At 32.7% G+C, this 19,668-nt stretch overlaps 1 protein-coding gene and 2 long non-coding RNA genes across 3 annotated transcripts; 1 reads left to right on the forward strand and 2 right to left on the reverse strand.

Annotated features, from left to right (window-relative positions):
- The first annotated feature begins 1,426 nt into the window (after positions 1 to 1,426).
- Positions 1,427 to 3,067, forward strand: LOC128287939 (uncharacterized). Its single transcript, XR_008278645.1, has 2 exons — positions 1,427 to 2,019; positions 2,731 to 3,067. It is a non-coding gene; the product is annotated as an uncharacterized LOC128287939 (long non-coding RNA).
- A 3,683-nt stretch (positions 3,068 to 6,750) lies between these two features.
- Positions 6,751 to 9,472, reverse strand: LOC108464593 (wall-associated receptor kinase 2-like). Its single transcript, XM_017764961.2, has 3 exons — positions 8,538 to 9,472; positions 8,232 to 8,402; positions 6,751 to 8,111 (listed from the first exon to the last, which is right to left on the reverse strand). Exons 1-3 carry the CDS (start codon positions 9,397 to 9,399, stop codon positions 6,898 to 6,900), a joined length of 2,247 nt encoding a protein of 748 aa, XP_017620450.1. The 5' UTR covers positions 9,400 to 9,472; the 3' UTR covers positions 6,751 to 6,897.
- Positions 9,473 to 16,366: 6,894 nt separating this feature from the next.
- Positions 16,367 to 18,977, reverse strand: LOC128285444 (uncharacterized). Its single transcript, XR_008275922.1, has 2 exons — positions 18,903 to 18,977; positions 16,367 to 16,680 (listed from the first exon to the last, which is right to left on the reverse strand). It is a non-coding gene; the product is annotated as an uncharacterized LOC128285444 (long non-coding RNA).
- Positions 18,978 to 19,668: the final 691 nt, after the last annotated feature.

The raw sequence follows: 19,668 nt of genomic DNA on the forward strand, positions 1-19,668 counted from the left end.
TGAATATCCTTAATGTTCTTAGGAGGGTGTAGGTCCTATATAGCCCTAATTTTTTAGGGTTGGCTTCTATTCACTTTTGTGAAACCATAAATACTAGGATTTTTTTCACCGTAGCTGTAAAGGTACCTTGGTGGGATTCAATCTCATGTTATGCCTCTTAAGAATGGTAAATACTTTTACCAAGTCCATTACGTGTTGTTCTATGATTGTGCTTTTCATCCGTATGTCATCCATAAAAACCTCAATAGATTTTCTTATATATATTTCAAATAATCATTTTATAAGGTGTTCATATATGGCTTTGACATTCTTCAACCTAAAGGGCATGAATTTAGGGTAGCCTCTATTAAGGTCAGTTAAATCCATGCATAATCGCCACTTTCCTTTAGGTTTCTTGACCATAACCACATTGGAGAGCCATTTTGTGTATGCCACTTTTTTTTTGATAAAGTCAATCCGTGTAACAACCCATTTCTCCCTATTCTGGTAACGGATACGGGTTAGGGGTGTTACATTTAGCTAGCAGTTTCTAGGCTTCTTATTTGATCGTTATTTTTTTATCCAAGGCAAATCATCGTTGCTTTTGATGTATAAATTTGGCGTCAAAGATGAATTTCAATGAGTGTTCTATTACTGAAGGATCCACCATTGATGTATCTATTATTATCTAGACAAACATGTTTGTGTGCCTTCTTAGCATCTCCTTAAGTAATGCCTTTGCTTTTTTGTTATAAAAATAAGAATTTGGGTAGTCTGATCCTTTTCCAAGTTAAAAAGGTATATTTTCGACTATACTCTGATTGCTTTTGCATTAAACTGGCTAACGTCCACTCTCACATCTAGGCTTTCTAATTTTATCAACTCCCTATTGATCGCATATAACTGGCAGCTTACATGTCTCTCAAGCTGGACATCGATTATTATTCTTTGACTTTTATGTTAATTAAAGTTGAACCATTTACAACGACACATTGTGGTTTTCTCATACTATTCATTAATCAACCAATACCATTTTGGTCCTTCATGGGATGGAAAAATTTATCTTTATACAAAAGGTCACTATTGTCACCTCAAACTTCTTTATTAGCGATCGTCTAAAAATGAGATTGAATACCGAAGGTTGATCAACCATTATAAATTTCATTATCTTTGTAACTTCTCATCTTTCTACCCTTAAATTCTCTAGGAGCATTTTCACCCCTTTTACGTTAATAAGTTGCTTCATAAACCTGTAAATGGGACTAACTTTTGTCAATTTCTGCTCATCTAACCTCATATGTCGAAAGGCGTCTTGATACATTACATTCATCGCACTATCACTATTAATCAATATTCTTTTAACCTTGTGAATAGTGACGGGGATGTTATCACTAAGGGATCGTTTCCATCACCATCATCATTATCATCATCACCACCACCACATCTTATTCATTGGCCTCATCAAAATTCACTCTTCATTGATTTCCCTCTTTTAATTTCCTTGATGGGTGGGATTTTTACCAACATAATGCTTCACATGTAAGCTTTTCTAGCAAATTCGATGTAGCCCATTCCTTTGTTGCTTCTATTATCATGTCTAAGGTTCCCTTTATTGGTTCTCTATCAATCATCACTCTATGCTTTAGCCTCTTTTCTTCTTTTCTTTTCTCCTGTTTTTTTTCCCCCTTTTCTTAGGGTGTCTTTCAAAAAATTGATCCAATTGTCCATTCCCTACAACTCATTCTATGGCATCCATCAAATCTACTCACTCATCCATGATGTTTCCTACTTCTCCATGATATTTGCTTCTTTCTTTTGACCACCATCAGGTAGGCAAGGGCTTTATGCGTATTGGAGATCCCAACACCTCTTCCCTACCAATCTAGTTTAATATGTGTGCTCAAGATGCATTCAAAGGTGTGTATCCTTGAAACCAATTGTTCAGAAGCCCATTTCTCTTCCTAAGATCATAATTTCTTCTTAGTGATTGTTTCTTAATTTGAGAATGCCCGAAGAATGGTTGTTTCCTCATGTCGACCTGTAAGTGAGGTTTTTTTTTCATTTGTCTTTGATATAGATCCTTTTGAGATGTTTCCATTCTCTTTTTTTTATTTAACATTTCTTGGTTTTTTTTATCTTGATTGGGTTTATAGGAGCATGACTAGATGTATTTAACTCCTCAGTGTTGAGGTAGTGATGCAGATTTTTGTATAAGGAATATGATTTATCAGGCGAGTGCTCCATTAATGCATATTTTAGGCGTTCATGCGTTACCTAGTTGTAAAGGGTTGGATTGCCTAATCATTCATTAAGCTTTTAATTCCCTTAGTAATCGTCTTGAATTGTTAGATATACTCCCAAAATCTTTCTCATTCTTCTTACTTAGTGTTAAAAGGTGTTGTTGGGTTTTAGTGGCAATAATATTAGCAAAGTGATAGCATTCAAAGTTGCGAGCTAACTCATCAAAAATTGTTGATTGACTTATTTATGGTGAATAACTTACACTTCAGGACATTTGAAGCTCTCATAATCCTCATATAACTATTATATTGTTATAAATGATCTCAATAGTCCTCTAGCACATAATAAGTCTCTTTTGGCAACTTAGAATAGTTTGGAATCAACTCTACTACTACTCACGCAATCAATGAGTTATGAGCATATTGTGAAGAGGCTGTTGCTCTAGGCTTTGTCAACTCCTTCAATTAATACATCACCTTTTTAAAGTTTTCGTTTTTTTTTCAAGTACAGAGTTGGACGGGATTGTGTCCACTTGTTCCAAGCCACACCCAAAACCTCCCATCCCTATTCTCATAGGATGATCTCTTCACTTTGTAGTTGACGAAGCCGCCTTCTTGTGTCTTGGTGTTACATGTATTGTTTGAGGGTGTTCTCGCTACTCCTCAAGCTCGTGAGTGACTTGTGTGTTTTGTTGTATAGTTTCTTGTTATTGGTTAAAATTTTCCAACAAAAGTTTGAATTGTTCTTGAAGCTGTGTATAATGTAGTGCAATTGCTTCCCAGCAAGATTTGATTGGATGGGATATTCTTGATAATACTGAGGTGGTCACTCCTATCAATGCTCCTAATGTTTATCTCGATTGTAGCCATGCTTGCAATACCACTCTTAATCATACTAACCTTCCTCTTACTCTTAATCATACTAACCTTCCTCTTACTCAGCTTGGTTGTAATATTGATCATGGTAATGCTTTCTCATGTTCACGATCCACCTTATTGACTCGTGCTTCTAAGATGTTTTTAACTATTTGAGTTAGACATTTGGCTCTCTCACTATAGACAACGCCAATTGTTAGAACACAAAGGCTTGAGGGTATGTTGTGGCGGTTCATATCGTAGGGATGTGGAAAGTCGTTGTAATGGGTGTTGTTCACACCAAGAGGTGCGACGAGTTGCTAATCTTGAGCGATGGTCACTTTTCAGGGGTTATATGAGTAAAGTTTTTGGTATGTGTATATTGCATCCCTCTCTTCTTAGAGTAGAGTGGCGTTTATAAATAGTTCCAAGCTTAAGTTGACTACACCTTCATGATGATCTTTGTGTTTGGATAGATCGTAGGCCTAGTTTATGATGTAGATTGGATTTGACCTTATAGCATATATAATAGATCGAGTGAGAATGTCTTATGATTAGTGAACTTGGAAAGTTGAGATTATTAAACAAAATTAAGTATAAAATAAGTTGTGACAGTTCTTTTAGTGATGTTTCAACATTGCTCATCAGACTATTTATGCTGGGATGACATTTTAAAATTGTCAGTCTAGGAGTATAAGATCTAAAACTCAAATTTTAATAAGTTATTAATATTTATAATTAAAAAATATATTGTTATTTAAACATTAATGCTGGTGGAGTAAACCCAAATTATTAAAAGTTTGTGGCAAACTTTCTTAGTTGACATTTAGTCACCACTAAGAAAGTAAGGCAAGAGAAAAAGATGTATAATAAGTTATTCATTTGTATATTTTGTATTTGTTCATAATAAAAATAACTTAGCGGTGATTTTCAGCAATTAAAACTTTTTAGCATTAAGAAGAAAAAATTATTGTTTTTTTTTTACAAAAATGGGCTTAAAGGCGACTACCTCAATTAAAGCGAATAAAAAATTATACAACTATGGATATCGCTATAATATCGGAAAAACTATTTTTATTGCTAGATTTATGGTATTTTTAATGAAAAATAGGTAATAAATATATTTATTAAAATTTATATAAAAATTAATTAATATTTAGCTTAAAATGATAAAGTTAAAGGTTTATTATGCAATGTGAAAGATAATTTAGCAACCTTTAGTATTGGGTTAACTAGTAATTTCAATGCAGTAAAACACTTATTATTATTAAGTACTAACCAATGGCAGTCTGAGTAATGTGCAGTTTCCAATTGTGATGGTTGACCATAGGACTGCAACCAGATCCATCCTGGCGACCATCACCTTCGTATCCCTTCGGACACGAACAATAGAAACCTCCGAACTTATTGTGACATGTCGAGCTGCAGGGCCTTAAAGTTTCACACTCATCTATATCTGATAGATTCGAAAGAAAGTTCATGTTTGATGGCCATGCGATGGAAACAAAGGATTTAAGAGAAAAGGGATTCATTACCTTGGCAACCATTGGAGAGGTATGGGTTCCCCTGGAAACATCGCCACACTTGCATAAATATCCATTACCATTTTCGGGTTCACGACAGATAGTGTTCTCTTTGCAAGCGTAAGTTTCAGGATCCTTTTTGGCTTCACTGCAACTCTGATCCCCGATGGTCCAATCAAGAATCATGGGAAGTTTCCAATCCTCACCAGAATTGTTAAGATGTGAAGCAGAGAATTCATATTTTCCTTCCTCCACGACAAATGCATGGCTACAAGGATTGAAGCTTAATACGCGGGAATGGTTGTAGTAACTTGCGAGGCTGATGTCATACTCCCTCACCCCTCTGGGAATACTTGCCTAGCAGCAGCCGATACCCGAGCAAGATCCATTAATCACATCACTGATATCATCACATAACGATAGACAGCCAGTTGCATAATCCTGCCCAACTGAACCTGTGATGAAAGCGTAGGTGTCGTAACCGATGGCGGTGAACTTGTTTTTGGTGCTTGATATGTTGTATAGACCAGAACTGAGCCAGGTACTGAAACGGAAACTGCTGCCTGATGAATTGTAACAGTCTGAGCCTAGCCAATTAAGGATACGTAACTTCTGTAACAACGCTTTTGGGGGCTCCACACTTTTGTTACATTTGATGAAAAATTGTGTCCATAAAGCAACCATCTTCGGTGCCAAATGGGTATGGGACGCTAAGGTTGCCGCATTGGCTTTGGCAGCCGGCTTTCGCTTGAGCTGCTTCCATTGTTGCTGTTGTTGTTGCAGTCAATATTATCACAAGGACGATTATCTCCACTTGAAGTTGAACCCATGTTGATTTTCATCCAATGAAAATAAGAATAAGATGGGGTTTTAGGAGTTAGACTCAATCGTATGTTAGTGGTTTTCTAGGCAAAATTGCAGACAGTTGAAACCGAAGTAACCCACAACAAGGTTCAGTCAAATTATCAAAGGAAACAAAGACGCTTCTCCAGGCCATCGTTATAATCACAGAAATTCTCGTATATTAAATTCATGTTTGATTTTGTCCGAGAACTTAGAAGCACTCGTCCAACTTTAATTTCTCTTGTGGAATTTTCCACCATTTTTTTTTATCAAAACCATTCAAATTAAACCAAATATTCAGTTACGGTGCACTTATATAAATATAATGCCAATACTTATACTTTGATAAAATTTAAATTAAGTACTTATATTTAAAAAATTAAAAATTAAATCCTCTTACTTTTTCTATTTAAAATCCTAATATAATCATTAATATTGTTAGTCTTTTCATCAAAATTTGCTAACTTGACTTGTTTATTTGGTTAATCTCATATGGTGTGACATATGATTTACAAAAATAAACATATTTAATTAAAATTTTTGACACGATGTTAATGATCGTACTAGATTTTTAAATTTAAAAATAAAAGAATTTAACTTTTAACTTTTAAAGTATTAAGAATAAATCTCAAATTCTATAAAAGCCGGAGACTAACAATATTTTGACTTTAATGATCTTTTCAAACTCTTATGATATGAAATAAAATTATATATATATATATATATATATATATATATATATGACAAATACTTTTAAATAATAAAAAAGCATATAAAAACTTTTAATTTCTTTTGAATTTACTAATGTTCCAAGACTTTCTTACATAAAATAAAAATTCTCATTGTAATATATTTATTTATTTATCAAAGTTCAAATTTGATTTTTATTCGTGTTACAAGATATAAGATTTCTCCTCCTTTTATTTCCAAGCATTAGAGATGCGATCCAAATTCATCATAAAGTAAATTACATGTGGTAAAATACAAATGTGCAAGAGAAGTTCGAATAGAAGTATACTTTCTTTGTTTAATGTTGATTTGAATAAGACCTTATTGCATTATTTCTATTTTATTTTGATTAGAATATGATTTTGTACACCTATAAATAGATATAGTCTAATTCTCTTATAATCATTCGAATTCGACATAGTAAGTAAATTATCTTCTTCTTTGCTAGTGATCTTATCTTGAATCGTGTTTTTTGTGATATATTATCATTCTAATTTTCAAACCAGGTATGGATTTATTTTATTTTGATGAAAGTTACACATTTGGTCGATAATAAAAGCAACACATGAACCGGCAAGGGATGAGTATATGAATAAATGCGATTCTTATAAACAATCAATATTTGGATACAATCCTTTAATAAAATGATCATTCCGCATGGAATTTATCAACAGCAATAAAAAAAACTAGAATTTGGAGCACTTGAATCTTCCAGCAGGAGTTAATGATCAGCGGCCACCATGAAGTGGTGTTGAGAATATTTGGTCTCTCAGGCTATCAAAACCAGAAGTTGTGGTAGTGGCAGTGACATTGCCAGAATTACTGCCAAACTCAATATATGAAGAAGGTAGAGGCAGCAAGTGCTCGGTTTCTTCAATACCCAAATCAACTTTAATCCAAGAATGTTTCTCCACAGCTCTCAAGCCTTCTAATTCCATGGCTACTTCCTTCATGCTAGGCCTTTCCTCACCTCTAACCCTTAAACACCTTTTTGCTACCTCAGCCGTTTGGTTCATCTTTTGAATGCTTCCCTCATTCATGATACCATCATCAAGAATTTCAACCAACCGATCTTCTTTCATTGAAGAAATGAAGTATATAGCAAGGTTTCGCTCCTTTTCAGGTCTATCGAAAGCGAGAGCTTGCTTGCCAGTTAGTAGTTCAGCAAGAACAACCCCGAAGCTATAGACATCACTTTTCTCTGTTAGCTGACTGCTGTGGAAGTATTCAGGGTCCAAATATCCTAGTGTCCCTTGCACCAATGTGGTTAACTGCGTTTGATCCAGTGGAACCAACCTTGATGCACCGAAATCCGACACTTTGGTTGTGTAACTGTTGTCTAGCAATATGTTGGAAGTCTTGACATCCCTGTGAATTATCGGCATAGACGTTGCCGAGTGCAAGTAAGCTAGCGCTCCGGCAGTCTCTGCAGCAACTTTCAGACGCATTTCCCATGGTAGTGATGATGCAGATAGTTTATCATGTAGATGGTCTGCCAGAGTTCCATTTGTAATGAATTCATAGACGAGTAAAGGCACCTCTGTCTCTAAACAACACCCTAATAGCTTAACCACATTCCTATGGTTAATTTGTGAAAGCACGAGTACCTCATTGATGAATTGTTCTATTTGGCTTTGGTCACAAACTTTTGATTTCTTAATAGCTACTACTTTATTGTCTGGCAATATTCCTTTGTAGACTGTTCCATAGCCACCTTGGCCAAGGACTCTGCTTTCATGGTAATTGTTGGTGGCTTCCTTTAGCTCCTCTGCAGTATAGATTTTGGCAGTTTCGATTGATCCATTAGAGAGTTTTTGCTGTAACATAAGACCACCATTTTGCTGAAAGAATTTCTCCTTCAGTTTGATAAGCTTTCTTTTCTGAACTCCCCAATATATCCAGCAGCCTGCTATAATTATCAGTAACAGACTCATGCTGACACCTGCATAGAACTTATCTGGTTTAAAAACAGTCCTAAACTTTCTTATTGATCCTAACAAAATAAATGAAGTATTATCTTATGGATTAAAGAATATAAAGGATGAATCAATGGAATACTTACTCAATGGAATTATCAATCTCCTTTGATCACCTTGATTGATTATTCGACGACAACCGGTCCCATTTACCATTCCATCCCCTTCAAACCCTTCTGGACATGAGCAAAAAACACCTCCTGGAAAGTTGTTACATTTCCCACTGCAGGGATTTGAAGCTTTGCACTCATCAATATCTGGGAGAAAATGGAGCCAATCACAATTCCAATCCATATAATATGCATATAGCATAAGATTTCTTTTTACACTTTTGGTTAATGAATAAACTTATGAGAAAAGTAAACATAGTACTACCATATGTAGGAAGGTACCTTGACAGCCATCAACAAGATAAGCGTTTCCTTGAAAACCTGTCTTGCACCTGCAGCGGTACCCCGGTCCATTGTTTGAATCCAAGCATTCGCTGTTCGCGGCCTCGCATGCATAGGTAGTTAAATCCTTTTGAGCTTCTTGGCATGTTATATTTCCTACAGTCCAATCAAGCACCACAGGCATGTCTTGTTTGTTCTGCATATCTATGAGATCTGCAATGGAGAAGTTATAAAACCCTTCTTCAACCAAAAAAGCAAAGCTGCACGGGTTGAAGCTGTTCACAGTGGAATGATTGTTCAAGCCACCAACAGCTGCACCGAAATTCCGCGTTTCTATTGGTATCATAGTCTGGCAACAGCCGATTCCTGCGCAAGACCCGTTAGTCACACTCTCCATTTGATCACAAAGTGAAAGGCATCCTGTTGTGAAGTTCTGTCCTCGGGTTCCCGCAATGGCGGCGAATGTATCACAACCAACAGCCGTGAACCTGTTACGGGTCGAAATGGGGAATTTCTCCGAAACGAGACTAGAAGTTGTTTCCTCGACCAGCATGCCCGACGCATCATAACACTGGCGGGCTACGGAGAACGATACTCGCAATTCACCATCTAAAGAAATGTTGAGGACTGGGGCAGGTGTATTGCCTGGTCCTAAAAATGGTCTGGGAGGGCTGAAAGTGGTGTTACAAGTAATGAGAAATGAGTCATCAAGGGAACATCCCTCGCTTATTCCAAAAGGATAAGGAATCTCAAGGGAACCGCAACGCCCACTGCAGCCTGGCTTGGTTTGTGAGGCCACTTCTGCTACAAAAATGATCAAAACAACTATAAAATGCAGCGAAAGCAATGGAGGGAATTTCATTCTTGGGGGGCGGGAAACAAAAACCAACTTGTAATTGCCAAAGCTTTCACATATATATATATATATATATATATAATCCACTAAGCGTTGAGAAAGGTCATTGGTTTTTAAATCTGTTGGACTCAGTCCAGGGTTTTGGTTCATTTCTTTGACCAGGCCGCCCGGGTGTTGTATTCAGTCAATAAAGTAGGAAGTATGATGGCTAAGCAATTTGATGAATCTGAATGAGAATTATACGCATATTTCATATCTCCTTTTGAAGAACCAACAACCACCACTGGTTTTAACAGAAAACATCTTTACAGGTTTGCTTTGTCTAATGGTCATTACTCAAGCAAGTGCGCTGGTCTTAAACGAAACATCTTTTAAGTGTTTGCTTCGCCTGTTAGTCATTACATACACCCACCATTGTTGTCAATTCTATTCTCAGAAAAGGGAAAAAAAATAAAAGGATTAAAATTTTTAAATCATATTACTAATTGTCATTAAATTATAATTTTTATTTTTTATATAAAAGTAAATTTTTACTTATTTAAACTATACAAGTTGGATTAAGAAAAGTAATTAATTGTTAATTATTCCACAACAAGTATGAAAGGAAACAAAGACACTTCTTTCTCCAGGTCTTCGTTATAATCACAGAAAGTCTTCCATAATAAATGCTTGTTTGTATTGTCCGAAAACTTTAATTTCTTTTGTGGAATTTTCCACAAAATCATCTCCATCATTCTGCTTCAAATTCAACCAAAATATTCCCTCTCACTACCCCAATATAATTTAAGTTTGATTGAGTTGTGTTATTTTAATTTCATTATTATAAGCCAATAAATATTATTTTGAAGGTATATTTTTATTTTTATATTTAAATATAATAAGATTTGAATCTAAATTAATATAATTTTTAAGGTTAAAATATAAAATTTTCACTTTATTGTCGATGAATATTGAAATTGGCCACTATTCTTTATTTTGATTAATATTTGCCATCATAATATGATTAAACTCACCACACAATTTTTATGTATTGAATTTTACTATTAATCTTGATTTTTATTAAATTTTTCCAATTAATAGTAATTTTGATTACTTGAAATAAAATTTGACTAGAAAATAGTATTTCAAATATTATCTTTTAATAGTTAATAATAAATTAATTTATAAAATATTGAAAGATAATAAATTAACAGAGAATTTTATTTCATGAAAGAAAGACTTGAAAAAAAAGTTTACTTTTTACAAATAATTTTTTAATTGTTGATACAATATTACTTTTTTATTTCAAGTATTAAATTATATTATTAATTTTATTAATTTTTTAAATATATCTAAATTAAAATTAATAGTAAATTTTAATTCTTAGTGAGAATTTTAATTAAATAAAAGTAAAGTGGCAAAAATTAGGATAAAATTAAAATATAATCGTAAATTTATCTTTAACTCAAAAGTACAATGACAAATATTAATAAAAATAAAGTATATACAGTGACAAATTTCAATTTTAATCTAAAATATAGTCAATTTTACACATTAACCCTAATATTTATTATCTCAATCTGTATTATTTCAATCAAACACGCATTTTATTTTTATATCAATTTTTTATGAATTTTTAAATAAAAATTTTCACTTTATAATATAAATTAATTGTTTGATGAAATATTTAAAGAAAAAAAAGGTCTAAATTTCTTTTATGGGTTGGAATTAGACTTGCTCATGGGTCGGGCTACCCGGCCCGGCCTCAAGGCCTGCCCTAAATGTGGGAGGTTTGGGCAAAAATATAGGTCCGAAAAATGGGTTTCGACAAAAAAATAAGGCCCATTTAAAAAATGGACCGGGCCTCGGGTAAGGCATTTTTGGCCCGGGCCGGCTCGAATTCACTAAATGACAAAAAAATTCTGCTATTTTTTTTTTGTTTTTGAATGTTATTTTTTTGTTGTTTTCTCCCTATTTTGCTACCATATTACTATTAGTTGCTCCTATTTTGTTGTTATTATTTGGATATTGTATAAAACTTATTTTATTATTAATTTTGTTATTATTTTAAAGGCATTTGTTAATTTTATTATTATTTTAGAAGTATTTACTTGTTAAGTTGCATATATCTTAGTGTTATTTAAGTCTACATATTTTTAAAATTTATTTTCAATTTGTTGGAAAATATTTATTTTAATTTTTTTAGTATTTTGATGTATTATATATATATTTAAAAATTATATAAAATAATATAAAAATAAATACTGGCGGGCTAGGCCGGGCTCAGGTTTTAATATTTTTATTTGGGTCGGGCTTGGGCTAAATTTTAAGCCCATTTTTTTGGCCCGGCCCTGCCCGAGCCCAATAAATGGGCCTAAATTTTTAGTTGAGCCCAACCCGAACCCAGCTCGACCCAGCCCATGATCACCTCTAGTTGGAATGTTTCATTAATATTAAAATATGCTGTGAATACCTATACTAAGGTTTGACCCTACATTTTAAAAGTTAAAATTAAATTTTCTTATTTTATAATTAAGTCTGTTACTTTATTGATATAAAAATTCTAATTTAGTTCTTAATATTATTAGTTTTTTCGTCAAAATTTACTAACTTAACATATTGACTAGGTTGCCTTCATGTGATATAGTATATGATTGACAAAAATTAATATGTTAAATTGAATTTCTTTTATAAAATTACTAACGATGGTAACAATTGAACTATAATTTTAAATTAAAAAATAGAAAGATTTAATTTTAATTTTCAAATTACATGTAGTGAATATAAAATTTTGTAAACCTATAGAGACTAACAACGTATTTAACCTTTTATTAATGCTCTTTTAGACACTTATAATTTGAAACAAAACTTAATATATATATATATATATATATATATATATATATATATTAATGTTATGAATATCTTATTATTAAGTGGATGTTCATTAAGATTAAGATAAGTTTTGATGTACTTTAAATTTTAATAGTAACTAGAAAGTAAAGTTCTATTTTATTTATACTTCTTGTGTCTATAAATATAGACTTTGGAGAAGCATTGTATATCCTATTGATAAATAAAATATGTTCTCTCTTTGCTCTCGCATTTTCTTTGTTCTTTATTCTCTGTCTTTTATTTTATAACACGTTATCAACTCGATTCTTTTTTATTTTATAATACAGTCACTCCAAATTTGATGCTCAAGCTGTTGTCAATTACCTTCTAGAGCTACTACTATTTCAGTTTTTAATTGGGGTGTGCAAACTGTGAGTAATCATTATGTAAAGAAATTTATATAATCCTTACGTGTTATGTTTTTCTCATTTGTTTTTGATATTTGGTAAAATTATTTTATGAATTTTTTTTACTTTAAGGTTTCTTTTAAATTAAGATTCTTTTATTAAATTGTAGTATGCATGATATTTAGATTATTAATTTTTTAATGATTAAATTATTGTAATTAAATATGCTTGAAATTTGATTAAAATTATGAGAGAGAATATTAATAATCAATTGCCTTTGATTAAAGGAAAAAGGGAAATTCAATAGGATCTGATTGACTCATTAATTTTTATTGTTGAATGATTGGATTAAACCTTTTAGATTAAATTATAAAGTACAAATAATTTATTAGAGTATCATGAGATTCTATAACTTATATGTAGTATGTTCTTATGAAAGCATAGTTATTTTAGTACTTGTAATAGTGCTCCTAATAATAACCAAGGTGATGACGATGATGTTAAAGATTTTCAGGTATATTTTACTATGATTTATTTATTATACCATGTTTATTATAATTGGAGACTAATCATAACAACATTAATAGATAGATTCTGATTTGAAATCCACATATGTTTGCGACCTAAAACCCTAAACCCTAAACTTAGCCCATTACTATAGTAGAGTGCCCTTAATTTTCTTTATTGCGCACTCTTACTCAAACTCACCTTTCTAGTCAACAACACGAAGGAGTAAACAAAGTGGTGCTAACTTTACTTGACAATTCTAAGCATTGAAGTATTTGATGGCATTTTTTTATAAAGAATTTTCTTAGACATTGGCACTTTATTCATTATGAGTATTGCTTTTGTACTGCATTTAGCTTCAATAATCTCCAAGTTTATTAAAAGAAACTTACTATAGATCAATTGTAATTAGAATTAGGATATTCTAATTTTAGGGGTCAATTTGCAAGTAAACTATCCTAAGCTAACGTCACCTAATTCATTGTCACAACTTTCTCAGTTTATAAAAGAATTAAGTTCCTCATTGAATATCACAAACAAAAATACACTCATCATAGTCTAAACAATTCCTGGCAGTCATGTGTGCCATGGCAAAATGAATGACAAAAAAATAAAAAAATTAAAACATGTCCAACAAAATATCTCATGCAATCTAGATGTTCAACAATGCAATGCTAAATGCTCAGCAACCCCCAAACCTAAGGGATACATTATTATCAATGCATGTACAGATATGAATCATGAATGTAATAACATATATATGTACATAATGAGAATTAATAAAGGGAGAAAAACTTCCCCAGCTTGCAACTGAATGGTGCACTTTAATTGAGGCGAGTGGTCTTTTGTGCACTCATCTTATAACGCATAGACCTTTTTATGTAAATTGAGTAGTACATCCTCCTCTTTATTATGAAATCTGGTGAGTTCATCAATAATCCAATCGATCTCACGATCTTGTTCAGTCATCGGTACAGTAGAAGGAGGTGGAACAGCCACAGTGATGTCTATTGGTGGTGCAACTGAGGGGTTTGCTTCCTCTTTGTCCTCACGGTTAGTCTCAAAGCCGACAGACTCTGTTTTCTTTGGTTCTTCCTCCGGTGCTTTGGGTGCATTCTCTTCATTAGCAGGATTCGTCTTAATAAGCTCTGCGTCACCAACCCCTACCCTTCTTGCAGTTTATTAAACAAAGGAAATGAAATAACTAAGAGAAATTTAAATCGAAAAAATGAAATAAAAATAAAAAGAATTTTCAAGATGTTAAAGTTAAACATCTCCTAGATCAATGGATTGTTTGTCTTGCTTTATATGAGCACCCTAATAGTGTTTCAAGCATTGTCCATTAACCCCGTTTTCATGTCCTTGACATCAACAGCTCCATGCAGCTATACATGAGTTACCAAACATTATTCATCAAAATGGAAATGTCTATTTTTCTCCATTAAAGTGCACAAGGGTCTCTGCTCAAATGAATCTTCATATTATTAGATTTGTTGTGGAAAAATCTCATGAAATCTTCCTCCTCTATTGTTTCTATCAAGTCAATGGCTCGACATTCTTTATTCTCATCAGCACATTTCAAAGCATAAAAACCTTAAAAGTAACATGTTGATCATTTACCCTCATGGTCAGTTCACCTTTCTATACGCCAATTTGAGTTCTACCTATAGCAAGAAAAGATCTTCCAAGAATAATTGACACATTTCGATCAACTTCAAATTCTAAAATAAGGAAATTAGCAAGAAAGATAAATTTATCTACTCTTACCAGCACATCCTCAATTTTACCTTCCGAATGGGCATAGGATTGATCAACTAATTGCAAAGTCACTGTAGTAGGTATTACTTTCCCAATTCCTAGCTTCCTGAAAATAGACATAGGTATTAGATTTATACTTGCCCCTAACTCACATAATACCTTACTAACATAACAATTTCCAATTGAACATGGGATAGTGAAACTCCCGAGATCCTTCAGCTTTGGAGGTAATTTATTCATCAACATTTTTGTGCACCCTTCAATGAGAGCAACAGTCTCAAATTCTCTCAATCTTTGCTTTTTCGACAATATATCTTTCATAAATTTCACATAATTGGGCATCTACTCCAAAGCTTCTACTCACGATATGTTGATATGGAATTGCTTCAAAACATCTAAAAATCTTTTAGACTAAACATCCTGCTTAGAATTATGGAGTCATTGAGGAAAAGGTAGAGGTGGTCTTCCTTCAGGTTGCTAATGTTGTTTTGTTATGGCATTTTTGTTGGCCACATGATCTAATTTTGTCACAACATTTTTCTGTGTACCCTTTTCAGGTGTTGTATGCTTTTCAGTTGGCTCTGGGATTTTCCTGATTACAGCTAGATTTGTCTTCCTCTAGCGTAGCATCTTGAATAACTTCATCCAACTGAGTCCCACCTCTAAGAGTGACGGCTTTACACTGCTCCTTCCCTTGGGTTCTTAAATTTTTAGTATCACTTGGCAATGCTCATTGTGGCCTTGAATTTAGAGTGTTTGCTATTTGCCCCACTTGATTCTCAAGAGCTCGTAGGGATGCAGCCTGACTTTGAATCACAACATTTTTTTTGGCGTTATACTCCTTCAATAAAGATTCAATAGAATTAGAAGATGATACCTAACCTTGTTGAGCATTTTGTCTCGGCATAGGTTGAATATAATTAGGTGGTGCACTGATGGCATTCTATCTTGCAGCATTGTTAAAATTCCTTGAACCTTGATAATTCCAACTAAAGTTTGGATGTTTCTTCCACCCTGGATTGTACGTGTTGGAATAGGGATTATTATTCTAGTTAAAATTACCCATGTAGCATACGGATACTAGGTTTGATGGGCATTCATCGAACACATGATCTTCACCACAATAAACACATGCTAGTTTAACTGATTTCATCTCCTAAACTATAGTTGGCCTCTTCATTGTCTTAATTAGATTAGTTAAAGTTGATACTTGGGCAATCAATGAAGTGATTGCATCAAGTTCCATGGTACCAGCCGCTCTCCTACCAGTCCCAACTTGTGTAGCAGGATACTGATAATCATTATTGACTACTCGGTCCAAAATCTTATACGCTTCATTGTAACATCTCCATTTGAGTTCAGTGTTGGAATCCATGCATCAAAAATTTCTGAATTAACATCTCCATCATTCCCAAGCTTCATATAGTGTAACACCCCTTACCCGTGTCCGACGCCGGAACAGGGTACGAGGTATTACCAGACTTGAGTACTTGTAATCATTTAAAACTGAGACATAAAATTTCATCAATTTTAAACTTTTCAAACATATATAATTTGTCCCTTAAAAGGGCCTACAAGTCCCAAAACAATCATTGAAATTGGTTCAGGAACAAACAGAAATCTTTCAGACACTTAGAAATTTTTTTTTGGCTAAATCATAATATTACTTAATATCAATAACTAATTATCTATACATGCCACTTATTTGACAATAAATAAGAATCACCATGATTCTAATTTGATAAACTAATAGTGTGATGATACTTTCGACGATCTCCAACCCCAAGCCAACCTGACAACACTAAGAGAAATGGGAAAATGATGTAAGCTTAAAAGCTTAGTAAGTTGGCATATTAATAATAATAAGCAATTTAATTAACAATATTATCCCATTCCTCAATAAATATATATGCTCAATAAAATAGAATCATTAATCACATGATTTCATCTTTTTACACAAGATCATTAAAATTTGTTTTCCTAAATCATTGTTACTAATTTAATTATTTCTTAAGATACAGAACTCAAAATTTAGTTTCGTAAATTTTCCTTGAAACTAGACTCATATAAATTTCTACCATAAAATTTTCAGAATTTTTGGTTTTTCCAATAAATACCATATTTTTCTTAAAATTTCCTCTATTTCACTGTTTGACAATTCTAATCTCTCTATATAAAAACTAAGTTATCTCATTTTACAGAACTCAAATAATGTTTTTGATTATTCCAATAAAAAATAGACTCATTAAGGTTTCTAAGCATATAAACCATGCCCCATAATTATTTTTGTACAATTTATGATGATTTTACCAAGTCAGAACAGGGGATCACGTAATCATTCTAAACCAGTCTCACAAAAAATATAAATATATAAAAATATAGAATTTCTTTGCTTGCTTTATTTCTTTTACCAAGTCACATTACTGCTACTGTCCAAAACAGTTTTATTGCTAATTCACTCTTTCACACTTTCTTTGTATTAACCTCATTTTAACATACATATCACAAATCATTTTCACCACATTTCATACATCACAAGTATAGGCCCATGATTACAAGGTCACCATAAAATCATCCTCATGTATAACTTACTTGTTTATAACCTTACCACATCCCGGTCACTTAATGAACACATCATTCACATAACCAAGTTCTTGTACTTATTCATCACAAAACTCACAAAGTAGTACATAGTAAGTCTCCTGTTGAACACTTCGGATCAATCCTCGATACTTGGTGGTTTCAGCACATAGCTCCACCCATCATATAGTTCGGCTCTCTTGTACACATGGTGAACACTTAGTACCACCCATGTGACCTAGCTAGTTTATCTCGTAGCTCTCTTGTCTACATGGTGTCCTTCACCTGGAACCACGCATGCGACCTAGCTACATATATCCTGTAGCTCTCTTATCTACATGGTGTACACATAGTATCACCCATGCGACCTAGCTACATCATAATGTCTCGTAGCTCTCTTGTACACATGATGTGCACTCAGCACCATACATGTGACCTAGCTACTTATCATGTGTATCATCCAATCTTTCCAAAGGTTCAACCGGGATTTCTCTCTCTTTTCCAACAATTTCACCAATCAAGTAATTATCAACAAACATATTTCTAATATTATTATAAAATATCATAATACAAGTAAAATTGATGTATTACTTACATATAAACTTACATCTTATTTAATATCAAGGAAATAACATTAAATTACACATTGCATTATTAAAAATCATATGAACTTACAATTTCTCATAATATCCATAATCATAGAAATCACATTTATGTATGATAATTCAATGCACTTCATGTACCATAGACATGTTTTTAAATCAATTCATAAACTTGGTACCATAACATTTAATTTAACATAATTCAATTAATTCACTAAATTTAACTTTCAAATATAAATTATAACATTATTGCAGTATTATTATCATACCAACTTACCTCAAATGCTGAAATGGCTAACTTTCCTAACTTAGCACACAACTTTGTTCTTCCCCGATCTTAATCCAAAATTTCATGTTTTCGTGATCTAACATGTCAAATAACACTTATTTAACACATTTTATCAACACACTAACCAATTCAATTCATATATCAAAATTTGGAAAATTTACAATTATGCCCCCTAACTTTTCAAAAATTACACTTTTACCCTTAGGCTCGTAAAATAATTTTTATTCAATTTCTGTAAGGTTTAAGACATGCTGGACATTTTTCTCTTCTATGACAACTCCAAATTTTCACTAATTCACACACTTATGACCAATTTATAACTTTTACAATTTAACCCATTTTTGACATTTTTACCGAAATTTATTGAATAAAACTCGTATTTAACACATCAAACATTCATTATCTACTATAAATCATCAAAAAACAACCATGACATGAATGGGTAAATTTTTAAACTCTAATTTCTCTTCAATCAATTGGTAGAAATAGAAAATTTAAGCTTCGGGGATCTCAAAAATACGAAAATCATTAAAAACGGGACAAAAATCGTACCTATATAAGCCATAGAAGCTTGGCCGAATGGAGCTCATCCATGGCTGCCATTTTTTGTTCTTTCCCATGGTTGAAGAAGAAAGAATAAAAAAAAATGATAGCTTTTATCATTTTTGTCTTATTAGGTCATTTTAATTAATTTACAAAATTACCCTTTTTATTTCAACCAAATTTCAAAAATACCAAACAAATATCCATCCACTAACTTATTAAAGGACTAATTATCACTTAAGGACTTTCAATTTAAAACTCATAACAATTAGGCACCTCATATATAAAGAACTTAACTTTTACACTTTTTACAATTTAGTCCTTTTGACTAAATTGAGTGCCCAAACGTCAAAATTTTCGAACGAAATTTTTACGAAATATTTCCATAAATTTATAAACTATAAAAATATAATAAAAATAGATTTTTTCTCGTCCGGTTTGTGGTCCCAAAACCACTGTTCCGACTAGACCCAATTTTGGGTTGTTACATATAGCGTCTCATCTTCCATTTTCCAGTATGGACAAGGGAAATGATGTGCCAGTATGGACTAAAGTGCTAAAAAGTAAGAGAAGATGCATCTAAGGATCACCAATAAGGGTCTGCTAGAAGGCGTACAATAGATTTTGCATACGAGAGTAGGGTATGAAAAAGGGATAACAAGTGACAGATATATTTGTCAAGACTATTTCTGTAACAGCCCGATTTTGGGTCTAGTCAGAATAGTGGTTTCGGGACCACAAATTCGATGTAGAAAAATTTGTTTTTCTTATATTT

Source organism: Gossypium arboreum, chromosome 2 (genome assembly GCF_025698485.1).
Source record: "Gossypium arboreum isolate Shixiya-1 chromosome 2, ASM2569848v2, whole genome shotgun sequence".
NCBI classification, from domain to species: domain Eukaryota; kingdom Viridiplantae; phylum Streptophyta; class Magnoliopsida; order Malvales; family Malvaceae; genus Gossypium; species Gossypium arboreum.